Below are 17,993 nucleotides of genomic sequence, written 5' to 3'. Positions count from 1 at the left end.
CTTAAATAAAACAGGAGCGGCAGGACGCTGGGCTTATTTGAATGATATTTCACTACATAAGAATTCAGGGTAAGCCCTGCTCTGAGAGTTTGCCTGCCTGCTCACCAAACGCAGCTCAGATTTGGGGACCTGCTGTAGCTTCTCATACTGAGGCGCTGGGAGACAGCACTAGGCAGACCTCACAAAACCAACCTCCAAACCCAAGCTACAGAGCATGGCGGTGAGCACCTGGCTGGAAGACCAGGCCCCGGGGCAGCACCAGGCCATCACGTCTGCCAGGAGACCATGTGCGATAAAATCAAGACTTGGTTGGTATTAGACTCTGAAAGGATGGTCCGTGGCTTTGTGTGTTTTGGGACACGGTCTGTGTTTCAGTCCAAGCCAGCCAGAATCCCAACATGGAAGGGGAGGGGCTCATGATGCCCCTCCCCCAGCTGAGGAGCTACTGGCAACTGCTGGCTGCTGGGAGAAGTCCACTCTCTTCAGGAGAAGCTGCCCAGGCTCCGGCAGATGACATCCCCACACCCACACACGTCTAAACAGTGTGCTTAGTAGGTTTTTTACACTAAAAGAGGATATGATGTTGGGAGAGAAAAATGTTGGTGGCAGGGGAAGAATTGGGAGGGAGGGAAATTGATGGACACGTACGCATTTATACGTATGCATTCCTGAATACCTCAAACAACAATAAAATAAGTACAATGTAAAACGAAGCAGAGTCTGGCTAGGTAGCTCAGGCCGGCCCGGAACTCACAGTGTGTGCAGCCTGGGTATCAGGATTATAGGTACATACATCACACTCCGGCTTTGGGAAGCACATACTTCTTTTTTAAATCTTTTTTTTTTTTTTTTGGTTCTTTTTTTCGGAGCTGGGGACCGAACCCAGGGCCTTGCGCTTCCTAGGCAAGCGCTCTACCACTGAGCTAAATCCCCAACCCAGCACACACTTCTTAAACCAATTACATTCTTTCAAAGGTGTTTGAGCAACTACGATTGACTTTGCTTAGCCCAAGGAAAAGAGGACTTATGGAAGGCCCTCAGAACCGAGGAGGGGCTTCTGAAGTGACAGAGCTCATGGGAGTTTCACAGCACCCAGCAGACCTCTGCCAACACTGCGCCTCCCACTGGAAGGTCCAGGGGCCAAGACAGAGGAGCACACACTCACTCACACGTGCACACCTGGCTCTTTGCCAGTGTGAGGACTCAGTTGGGCTCTGTGCCCTAGGGAAACTGCTTTCAGGAGACATGACAGGTTCGGGCTCCAAACAGCAGCTAGGGAGCTTCAGGAGTCACCAGACAATAACCCTGAGATACTTCCCAGCATAAGCACTGGGAAGCCACAGTCACGTTATTTGGGTTGCCTTACGATTTAAAACAGACATCCCATTAGGCAGAAAGTATAAATGAACACTTGGAATCTTTGCTCGGTTCAGCCTGTGGTAAATAAGCGTTAGAGCTGTACCCGACAGAATGGCACAACCTGCATGCCGCTCTATGAGGTACCTGCCCATCAAACGCCACAGTGACTCACCCACACAAACACCTGGGCACAGTCCGAATGAACTTGCAAACTGGGAGTCATCATTTAACGAAAATGGATGTGTCTCGGTGCTTCTGGAAATACCGACATTTTGCAAGGATTAAATATCTATGGAAAAGCCCACTTGGAAGCTGAGTGGAAAAGAAAACAGGCGCTTCACTGTCGGACTGCCTTATTAAAACGTCTAATGTGATGTTAGAATCCCTGTGCCTAGGAAGAGTTAAACGGTCAGAGCCCCTAAACCTTATCAGAAACAGGCTGCCGAAGGTCTCCGAAATAAACCCCAGTGCCCCTCCAGATGCTTGGCCGCACAGGGAGCTCACATCCACAGAGCTGTGTGGGGCTGAGTGAATGGACTCTGTGGACAGGAGGTGACAGCTAAATCTGGGAGCAGGCGGCGTCCCTCCTCACTCATTCGTGAGATGCTTTACAGCGCGGTGAACAGGAAAGCGTGTGTCTCCAAATGGCGAGTGAATGTGGGGTGCGCTTGCTGCAGACAATTAATGCACGCAGCTGGTGCCAACCATCAGTGAGCCTCAATCACAGCCTGACAGCTCCAGCAACATCCCACTCGGAGTAATTATAGCAAATGGCGTGCAGGCTTAATGTTCTGCCGTTTTTATTCTGGAACGTAATCAACAAGATATTAAGATTGCTTCTGCTTAGCTTTTCTTTAATATTCACACCGACAAAAATAAACAGTCATCAGACACTTAGTGGAGAGCATAGGAGAGCATTTAATAGGCCTTGCTTATGATAATGACTTTAGTAAACATATATGGTTGGTGAATAATCGCATTCTATCAGCCTTTCCATAAAGCAATGCGCGCTCCCCGACATGCATTAACTTTCTGCGATTCCCAGACTTTCCTGCGTGCATTACATAAGTGTTTGCACGTATTGGGTGTCAAATGTTTTTGGTGCTAAATGAGGAAACACAGAAGCAGCTTCCAAAGCAGCTATGTTATTGTAAAGGCCGGTGCTGCCCCAGATTCCTTGTGTATAGGGCAACAGCTAAAACAGACGTCTGCACAAACAAAGCACAGCCAGGTTTAGCAAGTTCATGGTCCATAGGCTCAGACTTTTGTAGGGAAATGCAGATGCGAACTTATACCCTCGTGCACTTTTAAAACTCCAGCCTACGCCGACTGCAAGTCCAAACTCATTCCACACTGCTCCAGGGCCCCAGGAGGCCATGGGGAAGGACACTTCAAAGCTGAGAAGGATCTTCCTGGGCCTCCTGATAAGAGCAGAAATGGGAAGAGAATCCAACAATCTTAGAACATCCACTTGAGACTACCAGGTTCCTTCCAGCACTCCCGTTGTAAGTGTCTGTCCACACTCCCAGTGTAACACTGCTGTCCACACTCCCAGTGAAACACTGCTGTCCACACTCCCAGTGAAACACTGCTGTCCACACACCCACTGTGTCTGTCCATACAGCCACCATAACAGTAATCTGTCCAACACGCCTGTCTTCCATGCTCACTTTCAATCACCCCAATGATCACCAGGTAGCATGCAATCTCTTCTGCGCATGTGTCTGCTTCCTAAAACACAGCCAAAGCAGTTTTGCCCTCCTTGATGAGTGAGCTGTGTTTCTAGCCTACATATGAAAGTCTGTTACATGTTTGGTACTCAGAAAAGTACTTAGTAGATACACATCTGTCTCCCAGACCTTGTCTCAAAAGACCAAGGGGAAATCCACTAAGAATTAGTCAGCACGGAACATTCTAGCAGGTGTGCCCATCCCTTTGACATCCGCAAAGTCTATAAATTTTATTCTCCAGAGCCATTAAATCAAATTACAAGGAGGAAAATAATCACACAGAAACCCTCAGTACAATTTTGTGCTGGGCTGCATCCACAGCTGTCCTGGACCCTGGGTTGGACACTGTTACAAGAGAAAGCACAGTCCCGGGGTCAAGTGATCACATTACTTTCCACGCACTGACTCAGCACCCTCCAGGGCAGAACAGCGAGCACACTCAACCACCAGTCCCTCCCCCAAGCCCCTACACACACACACACACACAGCCGCTAGCGACCAAGAAGACAATAATTCTGGTTGATTGATGTGAAGTGTTTACTTAGAAGATTTTTGGACAGCCTCAGGAAAACACCAGAAATGATGAAGAATCTTGTCGCAAGCCTCAAGCAGGCCTGCACCCTAAGGAGCCTTACACCCGTGAGAAGAGCCTTGCCACAGACACTCTTTCCAGACAGGGACAAGGTCACAAACTCTGTGGGCAGTGACTCAAACTTACAGAGCAGGCCCAGAGATTCAAAACGGAGGCCTGGTCAGCAAGACCCTTCCCTGCGTGCCTGTAGCCTGGGCTCCAAGGGCTTCAGGAGAAGAGGATGCTGTCCGCTAGCTCTAAGGTGCTGGAGGTGTGGCTGTTAATTAGCGTAGTAAGTGACAACGGCTAAAGCCAGCCAAACCACAGCTCAAGTGAACAGCAAGGTTCTACAGTTTTAACTGGGGCTAGAAATGGTACCTTAAAGTCACACACAGAAAGGGCTGTCATGGAATGTTTGCATGGAACCAGAATTAGTGCGCATGTGTGCACATTCATGAGGCAAATCAGCAAAATAATAATAATTAGCACTCCAAATGGCAAGCACTGGGTGGGGGCCGCCTGACTCAGAGCAGTCACTGACTTATAAAAATTCCACGGGCAGCCTTTATAAAACCGTCTTTGACGCTTCTGACTGATGCTTTTTACCCACTTGAAATTTAGGCAAGCGCAAATACAAACAGTTCCTGAATATTCATCATAAAAAAAAAGTCGTTCTGTGTCTGTGGATGCGACACATTGTCCAGGTGCCCTCAAACACCCGAAGACGGAATGGAATCCCCTCCTGGAGTCACGGAGGGCTGTGAGCTGCCCCGTGTACACGCTGGGTCCTCCTGGGAGAGCAGTGGGTGCTCTTCAGGGCCGAGCTGCCCCTCTAGCGTTCGTTCTTCGCTCTGAGGGGTTGAAGGGCTAGCCAGGTGCAGCTGAGCTTTATGGTCTTGGCCTGCTCCTTTCTCCCAGGGCAAGCAAGGTCCAACTGAGGCAGGAAGGAATCAGCCTGTGCATCTAAGTTTCTCACAGCCGGGGAAAAGGTCCTTCAAGTTTCCAGGATGAGAATCACAGGGTCCTGCAGGGCAGGGAGCCATAACTACTCACAAGCAAGCAAACTACTAGGGAGACAGAGAACAGACAGCACAGGTACACGCGGCCCACATCCCCAGCACACGTTCCACCACCGCACATCGGAATTCCCAGGCACTGCCTGGTAAAAGTCCTGATAAATACAAACTTCAGAGAAATCATTTGATTCCTTTCAAGCAGTACTGAGCACGCAAACGTAACAAGTGCCACACTGGTATGGACGCCGCCACCCCCCACCCAACCTCCATTTCTATGTGAGTGCCCCAGGAGCACGGCTCAGACCCTCAGAGCAGCAGAGACAAGATGGCTTCTCAGGGGAGCAGGATGTCTGAGACTCTGATCTCAGTGCCAATGGACACGAGACCAAGGTACTCTGCTGCAAGGCCATGAGGAATTAGTAAAACCTTTATGCTGGAGTTTATGAAAACCGAGAATAGAGTAAAACCCAGAGTGGCAATCAGCCTATTCTCAACAATTCTAATACAAATTCACAGTAATACATCTTGACCTTGTCTTAAAATGGTGGTAAGATGAAGAAAAAGGAAAAGAGCTTAGGAAACTCGAGAGAAGGGCTGGGCAGGGCTCAGTGGGGCAGTGCTTGCTGCACGAGAGCACGAGGACCTGAGTTCAGATCCCCAGCTCCCACATGAAAGTGGCCATGGCGGCCACAGCTGTAACCAACAGCACTGGATGCTGAGACAAGCCGGTCTGTGGAGCAGCTGACCGCAAGCCAGCACGGCCGACTGCTCAGCTCCAGGTTCAAGAGACTGCCCTAAATCACAAATACGAGGGATATGAGCAACGGAGGAAACACTTGACAGCTACCTATGGCTCGCTCTCTCTCTCTCTCTTTCTCTCTCTCTCTCCCCTCTCGGAGAGAAGGAGATGGCGGGGGGGGGGGGGAGCGCTCTGATAAGCTGCACCCACCAAGGCTTGTTTGGAAAAGCTCCCATTGACCAGAATAAAGTGGGCCATGTGGGCTGTCCTACAAGAACCACACCTCCTGATGCGTGCACGGGAGTAATGGTTTATCAGACAAGTAAGGCCAGAGGGGGACAGATAAAACGCGCTAAACGACTGCTGCCTCTACCTGCTAACACTCGAGTTTGTCCTCACATAAACTCACAGTATCCTCACAGGGCCATGTAAAACAGATCTGCATGCATGCATGCATGCATACATACATTCATACATACATACATACATACATACATGCGTGCATACATAAATGGTGGGACAGCCTCCAAGGGTCAAGTCACATCCTAAAGCCTCAGGGCAAGCAGATGAAGTCAAGCGGTCCGCTCCAGCCCCCTAACTGCCGCCCACAGGCCAGCTCAATGGTTCTGAGTAGCTCAGTTTCCCCATCTTTCTGAAACCGTAAGCTCGGTGTGTCACTGGTCCCAAAGCAGTATTTACTACACGTTCAACAGACAATGAACTTAGGAGAGTCATGGCCCACTTTGTGGGCACTTGCTTTGGGCTGCCAAACGTAATGGCAAACGCTCTGTACATACTGAACGCCAGGCAGAGGCAAACGTAACTCAGCGAGCACCGGGTTTCTTCAGCGCGTTCAGTTGCTGGAGGAGTGAGTCTTGTACCAAGGAGAGGCTTGTCTCAAAAGTCTACACAAAATGCCAGCCGCTCTACCAGGCCACACCCCAAGCCTGGCCACATTCCATCCCTATATTTCCCTGCTCAACAAGAACCCCCGCGTCTGTCTCCAGACTTCCTCTGCCATGGGGTGCTAGTGACCACACATATTAAGAATAATTAATTTAATCAATTAATTCCAAGGCCCCGGGAAAGGGCAGTAGCCCTGCTGATGTTTCCAGACAGCACATTCTACAGCGAGGGCCACAGCAAGGCGAAGCCTGAAGACCAGCAGCTGAGGCTCATTAGGCTGGGAAAGGGACACAATTAACCCTTTGAGAGAGCAGTAAAACAGCTTCCTGAAACAGCTGTACAGGCTACAACCGAAGCTCACACAAAAAATGGCTTCCCTTTTGTAATGCATAAATTAATGCTAGCTCGATTGTTATTTCTATTTTTAAACTTAAAAAAAAAGAGGATTGGTAGATTTAAATATGAATTTTTAAAAACTTCTTTCTTTGAAACAGGGTTCCACTGTGTAAGCCTGACTGCTACAATCCTCCTGTCTCAACCTCCTGTGTGCTGAGATGACCTGTGTGAAGCACTACACCCGGCTTATGATGTGGTGTGTGTGTGTCTGTATGTGTCTGTGTGTCTGTGTGTGAGTGCACACACACACACACACACACACACAGAGAAACAAATAAAAGTGTCTATAAGGTCTCTAACACAATGGTCTGAAGACACAAGGTGAGAAACAAGCCAGACACAGAGGGGGACACAAGGCATCTTTACTCCATGGCTTTCTGCCCAAGTAAGGCACATGAGGACAGGGTAAAGTGGCCTCCTCGATGAAACGCACTACACAGCACACACAAACCCCAGACTGTCACGGGACAGAGGTGGGAAACAGTAGCTGGGCAAGCACGTGGTGGCCTTGAGCCTGTAAACCAGCGCCTCCGGAGGCTGGTACAGGAAGCCAGCCTGGGCTGCAAGGCAAGACTCCAGCTCTAAGACACCCAGGAAATAAAGAGAAGGCTGAGTAGAGACGCATCGAGATGGGACTGTCCCTGAGTCAGTCACAGCACTTGTCATAGGGATGGCACAGGGCAGCACCCTGCATGGAGAACCAGGGTGCTCAAGACGGTGACCATGCCAAGACCAGACCTCAGCAAGCCCAAAAGTGCTGCAGGGAGATGGCAGGAGAATCCCGTAAGAAACAAGGGATCCACACCGACACCACAGCAAGTGGGCACCGCAATACACCTCTCCTAACTGGACAGATCAGATCACAAAGCGAAAGCTGAGCGGAAGAGAAGAGAACTGAGCCCAAGGCCGCCAATGACTGCTAGTCTCTTTCTATGGCCCCTAAAAGGCAGTCACAAGAGGAGCCAAGGCGGGGCTGGGGATTTAGCTCAGTGGTAGAGCGCTTACCTAGGAAGCGCAAGGCCCTGGGTTCGGTCCCCAGCTCCGAAAAAAAGAACCAAAAAAAAAAAAAAGAGGAGCCAAGGCATTAAAGCATTAACCAAACCAAGCTGAAGTCACAGCCCGGAGCTGAGCGTAGCGTCGGGAAGGCGCTGTCAGAATAGAGTGTGACGCTTCTGGAGGGTAGAAACTGCCCAAAGTAACTTGTAACTCGAGGGGCGTGTGTGTGTGTGTGTGTGTGTGTGTGTGTGTGTGTGTGTTGGGGGGCGGGGTAGTAAACGAATAAAAATGTACTTGATGGAGACGGAAGAGCCTGCCGGAAGCACCGCAGCTTCCGAGTCCAGCGTGTAATGTGGAGAGGGCTGCCGAGATTCAAGTGATGGGCACGGACGGCACAAGTGGCTGAGTGAGTGGCTACCTTAACCTAGCTGCACGGCGTTTTTATCCGCGCGGCCCTCAAAACAACGTGATTTAAAGATAAAAATAGACATGAGCAAATTAAATATGTGAACTTTAAGCTTAAGGAAAGGAATGAGAATACCCAGGGCAGAAGAAAATCCCCAGGGCAGAAGGCCTTAAAGGAGCTGTGAACAGGTGTGTATGTGTGTGTGTGAGTGTGAGTGTGTATGTGTGAGTGTGTGTGTATGTGTGTGTGAGTGTGTGTATGTGTATGTGTGTGTGAGTGTGTGTATGTGTGTGAGTGTGTGTGAGAGTGTGTGTGTATGTGTGTATGTGTGTGAATGTGTGTATGTATGTGTGTGTTTGTGTGTATGTGTGTGTGAATGTGTATGTATGTGTGTGTGAGTGTGTGTGAGAGAGTGTGTGTGTGTATGTGTGTGTGAATGTGTGTGTGTGAGTGTGTGTGTGTGAGAGTGTGTGTGTGAATGTGTATGTATGTGTGTGTGAGTGTGTGTGTGAGTGTGTGTGTGAGAGAGAGAGAGAGAGTGTGTGTGTGTGTGTGTGTGTGTGTGTGTGAGTGTGAAGAACCTGAGGCCAAGGCTGAGAGCACAGAGGCCATGCAGCTCTGCAAACTGCAAACACAGGACTCAGGAACTCTGTAGGGGTCACGGAGGCCAAGGGCACCGGCAGTGCTAATTCATCGGAAAACCTGGGCAGAGTGCGCCCACTGCGAGAAGAAATCTCAATGAGTCAAAGTGCAAAACTCATGTGAAACAGAACTGCAAGGGAGTAAGGGGCCAGGATACTCTAAGGACTCGCTAGACACGAGACAATCGTGTTCTTCCAAATACTTAAGATGGCATCAAGATAACAGGAGAAACAAAAAATGCATTTACTTCATCATAAAAAAAGATCCTGCTGTAAGCGCCGTAGGCACAGAAACCCCTGAGTCTGAGAGTTTCGGCTCTACAGAGTAACACGGGGTCATCGTGTATGGTTCACCCCGAGAAAGCCAATCTGTCTGTCACAGAAAACCTATCAATGCACTTCAAGTATCGAACTACTTAGCGTTAATGTCATGACATTTCCTTATCATAGTTAAGAGGAGTGTCTCGGGCTGAAAACCACAAGGGTTCTATGGTGAAACACTTCTCTGTATCCGAGTTACACATAAGACGAGAACTGCTGTGTGTTAGCACGGCAGCGCCTGCAGCTTACAACCCTGAAAGGCTATCAGCAATCATTACTTATTGAACTAATATTTCTCTAGTATCTGAACCAAAATCAAGTGACATCAGGCAACACGGGGTTTTTAAGAAACCCTTTTTTAGAAAGGGAACGGGAACAACGACACATGATGAAAGGAAAAAGATAAACGAGAATTCGAAAACCTAATCTCCCTGGACTGTTTTGTATGTGTTATCACGTGTCATTCATGTCTACATGTTTTCCTTCTTCAATGCTCCTCGAGCCAGGGTTTATCAAAATCGCTTCCTTTTTAGCTGAGGTTAAGGGGCCCTGGGTGGGAGCCTCCACCTGAGCTCAGGGTCACCCAGTTGGGAAGGCACATCGGAGGGAGCAGGGACAGTGGGGACAGGAGAGTGGGGCCTTAGAGGAGTAGGCCATGATGGCAATGAACAGACAGACAGATGGACTGACACAGGACCTGTTCAGACAGCACACAGCTGTCAGGTCTAGTGACCCATAGACCCTGAAATATATTCAAGGCCACTTTCTTGTGAAGAGAGCAAAATAGATGAAGGGGAAGTGAGGCAGGGGAGTGTAAACTGCCATTCTAGTTCCATGGAGGGATCTTACAAGTGGCAAAAGTTCCCTTGACAAAGGCCACTTATGCACACACAGGCACTGGGGGCCCCTGTCATTTCTTCTGCAATTCTGACAGACTGCTCACGTCTGACAGAAGTGGACAGCAAGCAGCTCGTCCACAGCGGAGGAGAGGCAGTCCCTGAGCACAGCCAGGTACCCCTGCAGTCACCGCCCCAGCTCACCTGCACCTCTGAGGACAGGGAATCCTGACAGTGCTTTGGCTAGATAAGGCGTACAGTAAATAGCAGGCCTGGGGGTGTGCTCACTCCTCTGACAGGAGAATGTAGCCTGGTGACTCTGGCACGTGACAGGTACTAGGTTTAATCCCCAGCACTGCCTAGTCCCCTCAAAAGGAATGAACTATCTTTAAAAAAAAAAAAATGAGGTAGAGGAATCTGTAGAAACTGACAGTGAGTTTAAAACTCGTGTGGAAAGGAAAAGGAGCACGATTCTGCAAAACAACTGGCCAAAAAACAGGGCAGAAAAACTGACTCAGGTGTTTTCAAGATTCACCATGTGGTACTGGCACCAAGCTAGACAAAGGCATTCGTGAGACAGGATGCCAATCTGACTAATTCCATGGAGACCCGAAGGCAGAGTAAGTCTTCTCAATGTGTGATGTGAGGACAGGCAGGGATGTGCCTCACACCACAGATAAAAACCGACTGCCTGCTAACATAAACCAGATCACTCAACACCCTAAACAGAGCAGGAGACCAGTGTGGATTCTGCCAGCTGGAGGCAGGAGTTCAAGCACAAACCCCTGAGGAGCAGACGTGATAGGCTTCCCCAGTACCAACACTCTGAGGTCTTTGAATGATGTTAAGAATGTGGACGCTGGCTGGATGTGGTGGCGTACACCTTTAGGACCAGGCGGGTGGATCTCTGAGTTTCAGGCCAGCCTGGTCTACAGAGTGAATTCCAGGACAGTCATGGCTACACAGGGAAACCCTGTCCCAAAAAAAGAGAAGCCACCCACAGCAGAACTCACACTGCTGGAACCAGTAGCAACTCGCTGAAGCCAAGCACACGCAGGCGGGATGAACCATTTTGGTCTAAGCATCCACATCTCAGCTTACTGATAAAGCATTGAGCCACGTGGAGGCACCACTCGCAGCGGCTCCACTCACGCCAGCCAAAAGTAAAAGCAAGCAGATGTCTGTCCACACAGAAAGGCTGGACGTGAACAGAACACATCACCATTTAGCAACAGAAAGGAAATTAATACTGAAACTCACAGTATGGGTGAGCCCAAAAGCAATCGTGTGAGTGGATGAAACCAAATAGAGAGCATCGCACACGTATGATGTCACACGATCACCTAGGCTGTGGATGTGACTCACTGACAGCGTGCTCACCCAGCACCCAAGGCCAGTCGAGCTCAGCCCCTAGCACCGGAGAGAAAAGAAGAGCATCACTTTACAGACCGGTGAGCAGTCCAGGGCTGCAGGAGAACACGGGGGTGCTGGGCATGTTCCCTACCTCCACAGTGGTTACGGTTTCATGCCTGTGTCTATATCGACACTTACCAAACTGTGTGTTAAAATATGTGCTGTCTATTGCACCTTAATTTTAGCTTGTTAAAGCTATTAAAGGTTTTCGTAAGGGAGAAAACTGGTAGCAAGCAACAATTAGGCGGCAACAGTGCACCAGGCCCTCGGATCATCCTTCTCAGCCTCCTGCGGGCTGGTTAGCGTCAGCTGCACAGGCTGTGGTCAGACAGCAAAGCACGTGCCCTCTGAGCTGCCGTGGGTATTGATTTTATAAAGGAAAACGGAGTATTCCCAACCACCCTATTCCAAATCAGCTCGACACCAATTCCCAGATGAAATGCTCATAGGCACATTCTGCGGAGCTAAGGTTTTGAGCTCAGACTTCACACTGGAGGCAGAAGAAGACCAGGAAGCCAGCACCGAAGGCTGGGCATTAGCTCCCTGACAGAGCACTTGCCTAACACGGGGCGGCTGCAGGCAGAGCTAGTGTAGCTCCTTTTACTGTCTCTGATAAATGCATTTTACCTGACTGTTGGAACACACTTGGTTTCCAAACATCTGCTTTCTACCATTCACACGATCATTTGTTAACCTTATGCAGAGATGCTGGCCGTAGGAATACGTAAATCAGGTTACTGCGATAACGCTGAGCTGAGGAATGTAACGGGCTGCTCCCGGAGCCAGCGGTGCACTTTGTGAATGTTTGTTATTGGGTATGTAGTGTGTAAATGCAGACACACAAGGTCATCGCTGTGAGTTCGTGGGGGTCGGTGGATAACGTGGCGGGGTTGATTCTCTTTGTCCACCTTTGTACAGGGCCCTGGAATTGAACACAGGTAGGCAGGCTTTTGCAGCAAGTGCTTTTAACACAGCAAGTTGCTACATGTTGAAAGCACGAAGGCAACAACCATGAGGGTGGGCACCGACAGCACCCCCTTCTCCAGAGTGCAGTTCACAAGCTCAAGACTCCCATGAGCCCCCGGGGTCTACAACACTGGGACAAGTGTGTGACTTCTGTGGATTTCAAAACTCCATGTGGTTCTATATCTATGTTCTATTTTAAGCTCATTTTTGCATAGATTTCCAAGATTAAATCAAAGTTCTTTATTGCTTTTTGCACACAGCTGTCAACTTTACTGAATGGAATCTATGCCAGTGAGGGCCGCCCCAGCACCTCCGTCAACTGTCTTGGTGTGGTCGTGTCCATCATGGACAGTTAGTAAAGATACTGAGTCTGAGATACAACTCTGCTTGTTTTCCCTGATCTGATCATTACCTCATTTCACCTTCTTTTGGGGGGTTTGGTGAGACCTAGCCTGGACCTCACAGCAATTCTCCTGCCTCAGAATCCTGAGTGCTTAGATAAGGTGCTTGACCGCTGGGTCTGGCCAAGCCACCCTCTGCGTGTGGTGCTCCTCTTTAGCATGTCGCAATGTCTCCATTGGTGTCTGGACTACAGTTTCTGAGGCAGAAGCAGCCATGGTAACCGCTGCTTTTTTATAAGTGTGTTCCAGGTGCCTCCTACTTACAAGAAAGTTTATTTGTACCAATGCGTCTGAACGCAGTCCTATGGCTCACTTGCTGGGGCCTGCAGCTCTCTACCTGGTAGACCTATTTTATCATTGCTCTTAGCTCTGTCTGCTCTCACTCCATTTCTGTTTTCACTTATGAGGACTCACTTTTCTCTTCTCTCCTTCTAGGGCTTTTGGAAGCCTAGACATTAACCCTTTCAGTCTCACTGTGATTCACTTTCTTAATTCTGAGTAACTTTCTGCAGACCTGCCCACCTAGTTATACCTCAGACTCGGCTGCCTCCTTCAGCTGCACTGGGCAAGTCCGTCTACACAGTGCGCTTCCTGTAGTTTTCTCGGCTCTGCCATTTCTGTTTGCTGGTACTGACTGAACCACCCTAGTGATCTGAAAAGCTCTAAAACCCTACTCTAGTGAGCAATCATCAGACTTGGAGATCTGGGGCTATCTTGGATTTCAGCTTTTCGGATGAGTCCATACAAACACTCCACAATCAGAAAACTGGATCTAAAACACTCCCAACCCCACCATTTTGGATAAGAGATAGTCAACTGATATATTTCATCTTTCGCTTATTTTCTGAAACTTTTCTACATTCCAGTGACTTTTAACTGTGTTCAACATGTACTGAAAGACCCGGCCTTAAGGTCTCAAGTGGCAGATGCCTTAGCAGCTGAAGGACCACAGTGGCCAATTCTAAGTCCTATGCCGAGGTCAGACAAACATGGCCTCCTCCTCTGAGAGGCCAGGTTAATGCCCGCCCTGGGGATGGAGTGTGTAGATTTCTGGGCTCACGACCCTTTCGTTAGAGCAGGTTGTTAGGGGGGATAACAACAAGTCCTGTAGTTTTATCCCCAGCTCAGACTGTGCCCCTCTCCTTGGCATTGTTTAAAAGAGCGTCTAGATATTTAATAACCATTTTAAACCAAATATCCAAGTAATATCCAAGACGGGGTTCTTGGCTGCAGCTTCACATCTCAGGAGAAGGCAGCTGCTCTTCGAAAAGCCTTGTCGCATTCCCCACGCGTTCTTATTACATCCATCCTGCCTGGAGACTTCTCTAGACTTGTCTTTAAAACACACCCAGAATCTGCCCACAGCCCTGTCCAGGCCATGCCACAGCCAACCATGCCCACCGTCGGTACTGACAAGAAGCCTATTACACCTGCCCTGGGTCCCCTACTCACTGGGGATAAACTCTGAAGTCATTACCGCCATGACCAATCCCCGCACAGTGAACACTCTACTGCATTTTGCTGTGGCTACAAGCACCCTCCCACCTTAGCCCTTGGGTGCTGTCTGTGTCTACACACTCTTCCCTGACATTTTAAGCCTTAAGCCTAACTCCTATGGGACCTTGTCAGTGAGGGTCCCTGGCCTCCTAGTTGCAGAGCCCCACTCCCCTCAGACCCTGTCCCTTGTTTTCTCTTCAGTGCTTTCTACTTCGGGACAGGCTCCTGCTCTGCTCTTGGGCTGCAAAGGAAGGTCTGTGGTTCCTTCAAAGCAATCACCACTTTCTCTAACGGTGCAGGCCCGAGAGCTGTGTTAGTGAAATGAATAAATATGCCTGGCACTCGGGGAACAGAGCAGGAGTGAGATGAGGTGGAGGGGGACCAGAGAGCTGCAGGCCTTGCCCACTGGAGTGAACGGACTCTTGACTCAGGAAGCCTCGTGCTATCTATCTACACTGTTTTTGCTAAACTCAGGACAGCTAGTCTTAAGTTTCTTTGTCTCTGTTTGGTTACAAGTTTGGTAGTTAGACGTGTGGGCGCATGTGTACTCTCTCCTACCTGATCTCAGAAGGGGCATTCCAAGGCAAGAGGAGAGTCCTACAGAGGAGCTTCCTCTACAGCAACCCTTAGCACAGCAAGGAAGTCAGACTACAGCACCCCACCCCCCAACACACATACACACCACTCCCAGCCCAGTACAGACTGAACTGAGGACACAGCTCTGGAGGGTCTGGAAAGGCCTCCTTACTAAGCCTCTCAAGGTCTTATTTTGCTGCGGCAGGCTCTCCTTCCTGAATGACCTTATCTGTTGGCTTTGGCACAGACAGACCTCTTGCTATTTATGATCCTCCCGGGACAGTGGTGACTCGGGCAGAGGGCACTCTGAGATAAGCTCAGATTCTGATGTAAATTCTAGGAGGTTGCAACAAAGGTTATAGACAGAGCTTCCAATTCTGGGCTGTGTTAGCAACAAAACACACTGACAGGATTTAAATGTCAGTCATTACCTCACAGACACGCCTTAACATGGAGCTCCCGGAAAATGTGCCAAGTACACAGCTACCCAGAGGCCCCACTGCTCATCCTAGACAGCGGAAAGAACAAATTGGGGGGGTTTGGGGGGGATCTTTTTCTCACCCATCAGTCTGCAAAGAGGATTCTCAGTCAGTTGTTCCTTTAACCAGGTAACAACCCTGTCCAAAGGCGGACTAGCCAGAAACTGTCACAGGACGGATGGACAGACTGTCAAATTCGACACATCTCCTTTCAGAGCCTGCAGCCGGACCCTACAACCTAAACCCAAGCATGCAGGAATGCTAACTGAAGCCAGTGTGTGAACAGCCCACAGCGGCAGCTCACCCTGCCTGCAGTCCCAACACCTGGAAGACCGGAGTCTGAGGCTAGCACAGGCTACACAGTAAGTTCTGGGCCAGTGAAATACTAGAGATCTTGTATAGGCCCCGTGATAAAGGCTATTAATAATACATGGAGCCCTTACAAGCTGACAAGGGAACAGACCTCAATGGCGTCATGGGGAGGAGGTTGAGGGAGGAAGGGAGAAGACAAGGCGAAGGGAGGGACTGAGGTGAGGGGAAAGTTAACAAGCTTTACTCAGTCACACAACATGCATGCAGACGTCAAAGCACGCACACTACAGCCCAAAGTGGCAATTTCACCAAGGACAGGCCTGGTAAGTGTGCCGGCAAGTTTTACGTCAGCTTCATATAAGACAGAGTTGCCAGAAGGTGGTGGCACTCAGGAAACAGGGGCAAGTGGATCTCTGAGTCCAAGGCCAGCCTTGTCTACAGGGTCAGTGCCAGGACAGCCAGAGCTACACAGGGAAACCCTATCTTGGAAACCAAAACAAACAAAAAACAAAACAACAACAACAACAAAAAAAAACCCAAATACCAGGATAAAGTCACCTGAGAAGAGAGAACTTCGATTGAGAAATGCCCCCACCAGGTTAACCTGTGGGCAGTTTCTTGACTGATCTATTTTCTTCCCTGAGGTAACAGGACCCAGTCCAGGTGAGTGGGGCAGGGGATCCTGGATGCCACAGGGAAGCAGGCTGAGTAAGCCATGGAGAGCAAGCCAGGTAAGCAGCGGTCCTCTGAGTTCTGTGTTCCAGTTCCCTCCTCCAGGCCCTTGCCCTGACTCCCCTACAACAGACTTACAAACTGCAAGGTGAAACCCCTTCTTCCCAGGTTGCTTTTAGACACAGTCTTTATCACAGCAGTACAAACCCTAAGACCCTGTTAAAGGACAAAATAGTGTACCAGTGCCAATAATCAGACATCCAGATGCTGTTGGAAGAGTCCAGCATCCCTGTGGAGACGCTCTAACCTAGGCTGCACAATCTCAACTTACTCAAGAGCGCAAACATACTGCATGAGAAGCGGAGAGACCCTAGAAGGTGACCACCGGGGACTGCTAAGATCATCAGGACACAGAGCAAAGACACCAGTCCTACCTATGCAACTGCGCAAGTCAGAATTCTGCATCAGATCCTGGACCAAGAAGGGCATTTGTTAGGAAGCTGGCGGCACAAGAATCAATCCGAGGCCCAGCAGGTGACAGGATACCTGCATGGCTGACTGCCAGTACTTCCCTTCAGCATGTTCTCTGAACTTCCAGATGTTCTCTGAAAGGCTGGAAGGAGGAAGAGAGAGCCAGATCTCCTGAGGGGACTGAGATGAGCAGCTTCCCGCCTTCCCAACTTCATGCAGGGCTAGAGTGGGACCTGACGGTGAACCAGGACTGTATCTGACTCACCCTGACAGTAGCAGAGACTCAAATGCTAGTGTGGTCCCCCGTGTCCTGTATGCTAGTAAGGTCACGTTGAAGGACGAGAGCCTGAAGAAGCCACAGCAAGGGCAAAAGCTAAGTCTCCTGGCTCCACCCAAGGTACAGAAATCCACGTGGGAAACACGGCTGTCACCTGGACTAACCTCTAAGTGCTGGTCAATACAGAAGCGTGGGTCTGAGGAACAGGGGATCACGTCTCCCCATCCACGAGACGCATATCTAGGGCAGACACATTTCACGTACTATGCTCAAAGACATTCACTTTCTCCAAAGCATCGAAGAGGGAAATGCAACACATCCCACAGCAATGCTCCCGGACCTCCCCCCCACCCCCCCAAAGACGAACTGTCCCTGTGTTCTCTTAAGTTAGCTCTAGTCTGGAAAACAGGAAAAGCAGACGAGATTGATATTGTAGCCAGGCCTTTTTTTCTGGGATATCGTCCCCACTGGACGGGAGATGTAGAGACCAAGGGGACCTTTTAGCCACTGGGAACTAAGAAAAAAGTAAAGGTAGGCAGTTTTAATATTAATAGAATGGCCTCAAAAAACAGGTATCTCAGAACTTCTCTCAAGTATAGCAAAAAAAAAAAAAATTCACCAATTTCAAAGCAGAATTAAAAAAAGAAAAGAACAAAAAATGTATCTTATCTGTCAGCGCACATGTGCATATGCATCCCAGGGGGCCAGAGAACAACTTCCCGAAGCCATTCTCTCTATCCACTGAGGGATCCAGGGTTCAAACTCGGGAGTCAGTCTTGTGTCCAAGGGCCTTTGCCAGCTAAATGGTCCCTCGGGCCGCAGAATGTTTTAAAGTCCGTCTTCTTAGATGATGCTGTCCGTGAAAGGGAAGGAGATCGGGAAGACAACAACAGGTAGAAAGGGTGAGGGCAAGTTCCTACAAGGGGCCTCACCCTTTTAATTAAGACAAAATCTGATTTAAAATAGATTGTTTTGCAACCTAAAACAGAAAGTCAGAATCGAAATAGTACTG

At 49.3% G+C, this 17,993-nt stretch overlaps 1 protein-coding gene across 18 annotated transcripts in view; it reads right to left on the bottom strand.

Moving 5' to 3' along the window:
* The window catches only part of Auh (AU RNA binding methylglutaconyl-CoA hydratase), a 94,814-nt gene that overhangs the window by 30,124 nt on the left and 46,697 nt on the right, over window positions 1-17,993 (bottom strand). For 5 of the 18 annotated variants that reach the window (XM_087590973.1, XM_087590977.1, XM_087590978.1 and 2 more), the window contains one exon: window positions 2,258-4,684. In XM_087590973.1, the coding sequence (XP_087447099.1) occupies window positions 4,675-4,684 (10 nt within the window). In that variant the 3' untranslated portion in view covers window positions 2,258-4,674. 18 annotated transcript variants of the gene reach the window in all.

This window comes from Rattus norvegicus, chromosome 17, assembly GCF_021556685.1.
Source record: "Rattus norvegicus strain SHRSP/BbbUtx chromosome 17, alternate assembly SHRSP_T2T, whole genome shotgun sequence".
NCBI lineage: Eukaryota > Metazoa > Chordata > Mammalia > Rodentia > Muridae > Rattus > Rattus norvegicus.
Note: the sequence above shows the minus strand (reverse complement) of the source record. Positions and strands in the feature narration are given on the sequence as shown.